This window comes from Wasmannia auropunctata, unplaced genomic scaffold (genome assembly GCF_000956235.1).
Source record: "Wasmannia auropunctata unplaced genomic scaffold, wasmannia.A_1.0 LD336024.1, whole genome shotgun sequence".
Taxonomy (NCBI): Eukaryota; Metazoa; Arthropoda; class Insecta; order Hymenoptera; family Formicidae; genus Wasmannia; species Wasmannia auropunctata.
The window spans coordinates 354098-362063 of NW_012026866.1; the positions used below are offsets into that span (position 1 = coordinate 354098).

The 7966-nt window shown below is 32.3% G+C and overlaps 2 protein-coding genes across 2 annotated transcripts; both read right to left on the minus strand.

The window, feature by feature from the left end:
- Positions 1–2137: 2137 nt before the first annotated feature.
- LOC105452930 lies at positions 2138–5750 on the minus strand. The gene is made up of 2 exons (XM_011694490.1): positions 5556–5750; positions 2138–4829 (listed from the first exon to the last, which is right to left on the minus strand). Exon 2 carries the CDS (start codon positions 4616–4618, stop codon positions 3413–3415), a length of 1206 nt encoding a protein of 401 aa, XP_011692792.1. The 5' UTR covers positions 4619–4829; positions 5556–5750; the 3' UTR covers positions 2138–3412.
- Positions 5751–5824: 74 nt separating this feature from the next.
- On the minus strand, positions 5825–7965 carry LOC105452931. The gene has a single exon (XM_011694491.1). The coding sequence runs from the start codon at positions 7963–7965 to the stop codon at positions 6760–6762; it is 1206 nt and encodes a 401-aa protein (XP_011692793.1). The 3' UTR covers positions 5825–6759.
- Between the last annotated feature and the right edge of the window lies 1 nt (position 7966).

A 7966-nucleotide genomic window follows, 5' to 3' on the forward strand; every position in this document is an offset into this window, starting at 1 on the left:
CGCGCATATTTCACCGTTATTCTCATAAAATAAAGGAAACTATGCTCGAATATTATTTTAGTACAAATTGTTTGTGATGCAAGCGCAATCTCTCTCCATTTTGGATGCATCTATTCAATTACCTACTTTATTATCGTGCTCTCGAGCAGACGGGTATAAGAAAGCTACTGACAATCCATATTTTTGCAAGATTAACGAAAGAAAAGAAAACAAGCGAATGCCTCTGGCAGTATCTTTGTGTAAATAATTGGAAACATAGACGTAATGTTTACTAGGTATAAATTTTATGACACTTATATATATATTTTATGTAGATAGACCTATTATATTGAAATAATAAATTGTAATAATAATTATTGTATTTTGAGTTTAATGTTCCTGTGGACTGAGCACAACAGTCACCGAGAGATCTCGTGCATAGTATATTTGCACGCGCTTATAAATGTATATGCATATAAAAAAATATGGAGATTTACATATATATAAAAATATATAAAGTATATATATATATATGTATGTATATATATATATATAGTATGTATATATATATATATATATATAAATATATGTCGAGATACTGTAATATGATGAGTCTACTTAGAATGAGACAAAAAGAAAATTTTTGAGGTGCATAAGCGAACTGTGTGAAATTAAGAGCCACATCGGTTTACCATCGTTCGAGTATACACGCAGCAATGGCGCTCGAGTACAGAAAAACATTGATAATTATTTTAATTTATGTAAACTTGTATGACGTGTATACTACTGTCGCTTTATTAGGAAATCAAGTAGACTGCTATCGATATCCTGTCACGCAATTATTTTAATTATTATTAAATCCCAAATAAATTATGTCAATGGAACACTTTGGAGTGTATAAACAGTGTATTTATTGTTATTCCTATCTTTTCCAATTGTTTCCCATTATATTAAATGTTAAATCATATAATTCAAATTTGGAATCGGCAGTTCGAGATGCGGTTAAAGATCTGCAATCCTATGTGATTTATTTGATAATAATCAGATTATTCAGATCATTTAAGAGTGACTGCAATCTTTACCTTAGAGGAAGGGAATTGCAAATATTGGCTACGTTCAGGGAGCGCGCAATCAGCGCTATTGTGTCACTTCTTTATCGTTAATTAGACGTTAATAAAGACGAAATGATGCAATAGACGCTCTCGAACGCAGCCATACGTAATAATGAATGTCTGTCGTTTCTCGGAAACCATTCATGATAATTTTTCAAAAGATTTATTTCTACGATGAGGATAATTGCATGTCTGTCATTTCTCGAAAACCATTCATAATAATTTTTCAAAAGATTCATTTCTGCGATGCAGGAATAAATTTCAAACTACAGAGCAATTCACACACGACTAGCATGTTGCGCTCTACAGTGAATCGCGACTCGAAATTGATCGAAACGCGTCATCTCCGCGATTCTTGAAATATCAAAACCTTCGATGTGGCGCGAACAAATCGCTGTTACTTAAACTAATTTTATTAGAAAGGTAAAGTTCGAGATAGTATATAATCACGAAATATAAAATAATAAATATATACCAAATGATGTGTTTAATAATAATTAAATTTAAAACATTTTTTAAATCGAGATTTTAAATTAGGAATCAGGTAAGTAAAAATAGATCAGAATGAGTTTCATGAAATATTTTAATTTAAATTATTATTAATAATTAATTATTAATGATTAATAATTTAGATTTATAATAAAGATATTATTATTAATTATTAATTATTGTAATGTTGCTCTTTCATATTATATTAAATAATATAAAAGACAAGAGAGTGCTAATGTTGGCGATTGTTGACGATAAATTTTCATTAGAATGTTTAATTTATTGTACAATTGAAAAATAACGAACTACAAATGCTCTTACAATATATAAATTTTTTCAACACCATAAATTATAACTATAAAAATAATCCTTCCATTACTACCAAATACATTTTCTGGATAATTTATACAAAATTGCATTTCTGTAGATTTTCCAAAATCTTATCCGTAACTTTTGTTTTCTTTACCTTGTACATTGCATCGTGTTGTGCATATTTCAAATATGTAAATTATCTTTTCGAAAGAAGGGAACGCTGGTTTACACAAGAATGTTTTTCGTAAACACTACCATGATAAGGATTATTTTATCGTAAACAAAGACTATGATAAGGATGTTATCATTACATAAGACGATTTCCATTTTGCTATCAAAGAAGAAATTTACAGTAAAATTATATTCTAATTATATTCAAACAGAACGCCAAATTTTGTTCTATTCTAATAGATTGTAAGTCGTGATCATGTATAAAATATATATCATGTTGCCAAGATAGACTGCTGCGTTTTTACATCAGTAGTACAACTTATATATATAACTTATATATACGATATATAACATATGGCATATACTTTGCGAACAAAATAGCACGTTTCTTTCGTATTGTGTAGGCAGAGATACAGAATGCAAATTCTTAAAACAAATGAAAACAAAATAATTATTGCATAATAGCGTATACATAAACAAGTCGCTTAGATAAGATAGAGTCCATTAAAAGCCACCATTCATTGCATAAGTTCAGCTTTAGCTTAAAGCATAATTAATTCTAATGGGACCAGATATATGTATATAAACTGATATCACATGTACATATTGTTTTCAAGATTAATTTTAAAAACCTCGTAATTATATATGAAAAGTTGGTTATCGATAAATTGAGTTGATTTTCACATACGATTATAATTTTATAAATTATAGCTTATAATTTGATAAACAAAAAATGTCATTCCTTTGAAAAATATATTTAATATTGTAAATATTAAATTTCTCTAATCTAAGGGATGGACATCAATAATTGGACTGTTCTCGACTTATGGTACAGCATAGGTATAAAAACTTGTGCTCTACACTCTCTACAATATACATTGTACAATTATAGCAAAGCTTTGATATGATTTGGAAATTCTTCAAAACTTAGGTTTCATTCAGTCCCATTATTTTTAAAATATTTAAAATTTAAAAGATAACACAGTTAATAGAGAAAATAATTATTTTGATTATTTCTCCTACTCTTGATATCACTCTAGATCAACAATGTGGACGTAACAGGAAGATATTATTATAGATAATTAATATATATTACAGACACTATTAAAGATAATTAATAATATATTAAAGATTTTCAATTAAATTTCACACGAATGCAACACATAAACTAATTGTAAGATTGATGTTATGTAAACGATATAAACAGTTGGATTCTGTTGGACATTGCAAAGACCGAGTCTTTACACCTTTGATAAACCATAGCTGAAAAACTATTTATAATTAATTATTACCTGTGTGTTATTTTCTTTAATCAGATATTTTATATTAATGTAAATTATTTCGGGTGACTATAAAAAATGTTTCAGACAGCCAAGATCTCTCAAATGCAGCAACGCATCAGCTAATATTTTAGATACTTCGTCTCCGCCGGCGTATTTCTGCTTCTTTGCACTTTCCACAACCCCTAAATCTACTATTTCTTGTACTAGTGTTTCTGGACTGAGATGTCCCAGTAATACCGGTACAAAAACGGACATGAGAATGAAACCGAAGAGAGCACCTCTTCTAAAATCGTCTAACAAAGCATTGTACGAGTACTTCTCAATATCCTGAATGCCGGCGTCCAATAAATACTCCTTCAGCGCGTCATAGTAGGCCCGCATGATCTCGGAAAATTTGCTTTTCCTCATTTCATTCGTACAACTTAGAAAAAGATGCGTGGAAAGATCGATGACGGGCGTCGAGTATCTGATAAGCGCGAAATCAATTAACATCGGGCGATATTGTCCATTATCTTCTGTCTTGAAAAGAATATTGTCCAACGTAAAATCACCGTGACACAATGTGGCCAACGGTTCCTGCGGCTGCACTGTCTTCATCATCACTTCGTCGAACGCGTTCGAAAGTAAAGCTTCCATCTTATCGCAGAAAACTGTATCATGGCCTTGACTACGAAGATATTCCACCGCGCGTACCGACTTGATATTACTCTGAAATTCGTAGAGGTTCTCTGCCGTCTTCGTGTATCTAACTTCTTGAATTCGCTCCACGATGTCGAAGAACTTTTCCGGCTGCATCTCCTTCATGACATATCCCTTGCCATGAAATCGTCCCAACTCACGCATCGCTGCTAATGTGTATTCCAATGAAGGATTATATACACACGGACAAGAATAATATCCTCGTCCATTGACATTTTCTAAGGCGATTACAGAGTCGTTGGGCGGCCGATCTTCAGCGTAGATACATTTCGCATAGATCTCGTTCGGTCGGGTGTACATCTGATAGAATAGGATCTCGTTGTAAAATTGAAGATCGATACGAGCTAGCTGGCTAAAGCCTGGCATGGGTCTCTTCATTATTATAGACAATTCCTCGTTCTGTTTGTTTGTCTTGTTCTCAAACTGCAGACGTACACGATACATGTTGGACATAATAAAAGTGTCAGTAAATTTGGGTAGCTCATACCGTACTTTGTCAATGTCCGATCCAAGATTTTTAATGATCTTCGGCATCACATCGTTGATCCATCTTTGGAAATCTTCGTGGGACATTTTATTTAAATATGCGAATCGTGTCCGAGTAAAAGTAATATGATACACCCAGGATATTGGTCGATATAAGTTTATGTTATTTCGTCAACGGGCACAGTATTATCACAACTTCCCGTGAAGACTAGCTTATAATTTTATTTTACGCAAATAAGAACTATAAATGTGAAGTTTTAACGTGAGGAGTAGAGGACTGACAATGGTATTTCGCGAACTGCAAAATAGCCAAACTATTGAATTTCGATGTATATTGTTTGCAAGTAGAATGCTGAACAACAATTTGTTACCAGCTAACGATAATGCTCGTAATAAATAATTTAAAATATCTACTGCACGTAACGATAGACAGATAGTTAGATGTTCGAAATAGAAATGTAAGTATAGATAGATGCATTTTGTATCTTTAAAATTAATTGTTAGCAACAATTATTTGAAAATATTATATTTTATAATATAAATTACATATCATAAATAAAAAAAATTGTTAAAAGTATTCATAAATTCCTTTATTTAAACAAAATTGTATTTATTATAATGACGAAAATTCAACTTTATGATCACGAGAGTGAAAATTTTAGAATATTTATACCGAAGATTAAATAACACTAGTTTACCGCAAAAAATTATTTTGGACCGGATTAGGTATTTCTCGTAGATTTTTAGAGCTGCAAACGATGCCAAAAACTAAAAAATTCCAGCATATCAAGTTTTTAAGATAAGTGAAATTTATTCAAAAAATGTTTTTTTATGACATTTAACATATTTTTGTAATAAACGTTATATTAAAATTCTGATTAAAAATCTGCATGAATATGTTGTTCAACTCCTAATAAAATGCATTTCTTCTATTTCAAAAATTTACTTTTTGGATTTAAATACAGGATTTTCTGACAATAACTAATTTTCTTTCTGATGAAGTTACGTCCTCGTAAAAACGAACCAGTGCAGTGATAACACTATTGAAATGTAGTAGTGGCACTGCTGGTATATATAGCTGGTATAGTTTTTACTGCACTAGTAGTTCTTTTTTACTAGGGCGTATACTTATAATTCCTAATTTGTGCTTATCGATGCACACACACAATGTAATTTATTGTGACAGATAAATGTATATATACATAAAATAAGATATCCTGTGTATGTACATATATGTACATACACAAAATATCTTATTTTAACCCATCTCGATATCTTGAAAGAAAATAAAAAATAAATGTTTTAAACAAAAATTGTCTGAAAGAGAAATGATCTAAAAAGAAACAAATAATGATAAAATAGCTGCCGATCACGCATGTATGTGATGCTGTCTCAGTGTCTCCATATTGGAAATAGCTCCTAATTTAAATCTCTCATAATGATTAAAAAATAAGATATTGAAATAAAAAAATTACATTTTATAGGGAATAATCAATACGTATACGTTTATGACTTCTAATTGAAATTTCAAGATACCGTTAATCTATTTTACAAAAAATGTCAAATATTGCCGAAAGAGCCATTTTTTGGATATTAAACCTTAATTATCTTAAAAACCTGATGTGATGAAGAAATGTGTCACGGCATTGTTTTTCAGCATCAAAAAATCTATAAGAAACTCGCAGTCCGGTTCAAACTAATAAAAAAAAACATTTTTTTTGTAAACTAGTGTAATTATACAAATATTCAAAAATATTTAAAGTTAAATCATATTGTGTAAGAAAAATGTGTATATGCGTATGTGTGCGTGAGTGTGTGTGTTACACATGAACATACCTATACTATGCTTTTATGTTGTCAAATTAATCGGTGCGGCCCATTGTCAGTCGCATTGACGAGATTTAAGCTCTGTTCTGGTACGCAATCTATGTAGTTGCACTCCCAATTGCTACTGAGGTTTCCTTGTTATCGCGCAATAATTACTAAGCCTGTTTTAAGCTTCTCTCAATTAAATTTTTAAACAAATTTCACACGAATGCTATATATTAAATTAGATTGGACTATGTAAAAAATATAAAATAACATTAGTTGGACAGTATACATTATAGAGAACGAGTTTTGCACTTTTGATGAACCATAACTAAAAGACTATTTATTATTAATTATTATTTGTATGTTGTTTTTTAATCAATACAGATTATATTTTAAATCCAAATTATCTCGAGCGATTATAAATAATGTTTCAAACAGCCACGATCTCTCAGATGCAGCAACGCATCAGCTAGTATTTTGGATACTTCGTCTCCGCCGGCGTATTTCTGCTTCTTTGCACTTTCCAAAGGCCCTAAATCTAATATTTCTTGTACTAAAGTTTCTGGACTGAGATGTCCCAATAATACATATATAAAAGTGGACATAAGAACGAAACCGTAGAGAGCACCTCTTTTAAAATCGTCCAACAAAGCGTTGTACGAGTACTTCTCAATGTCCTGAATGCCGGCGTCTAACAGATACTCCTTTAGCGCGTCATAGTAGGCCCGCATGATCTCGGAAAATTTGTTTTTTCTTATTTCATTGGAACAACATAGAAAAAGATGCGTGGAAAGATCGATGACGGGCGTCGAGTATTTGATAAGCGCGAAATCAATAAACATCGAGCGGTATTGTCCACCGTCCAATGTCTTGAAGAGAATATTGTCCAACGTAAAATCACCGTGACACAACGTGGCCAACGGTTCCAGTGGCTGCACCGTCTTCATCATCACTTCGTCGAACGCGTTCGAAAGTAAGGCTTCCATCTTATCGCAGAAAACTGTATCATGGCCTTGACTGCGAAGATATTCCACCGCGCGTACCGACTGAATGTTGGCGTAAAACTCGTACATATTCTCCGCTCTCTTTGTGTACCTAACTTCTTGAATTCGCGCCACGATGTCGAAGAATTTTTCTGGTTGCGTCTCCTTCATGACATATCCCTTGCCATGAAATCGTCCCAACTCGCGCATCGCCGCTAATGTGTATTCTAATGGAGGATTATATATATATGAACAAGGATAATATCCTCGTCCGTTGACATTTTCTAAGGCGATTACAGAGTCGATGGGCGGTCGTTCTTCGGCGTAGATGCATTTCGCGTAGACCTCGTCCGGTCGGGTATACATCTGATAGAACAAGATCTCGTTGTGAAATTGAAGGTCGATACGAGCTAGCTGACTGAAGCCCGACATAGGTCTTTTTAGTATCATAGACAATTCTTCGTTCCGTCCGTTTATCTTGTTCTTAAACTGCAGACGTACACGATATATGTTGGACATAATAAAAATGTCTGTAGATTCGCTTAGATCATATCGTACTTTATCGACGTCCGGTTCAAGATTCTCGATGATCTTCAACATCACCTCATTGATCCACCTTTGGAAATCTTCGTGGGACATT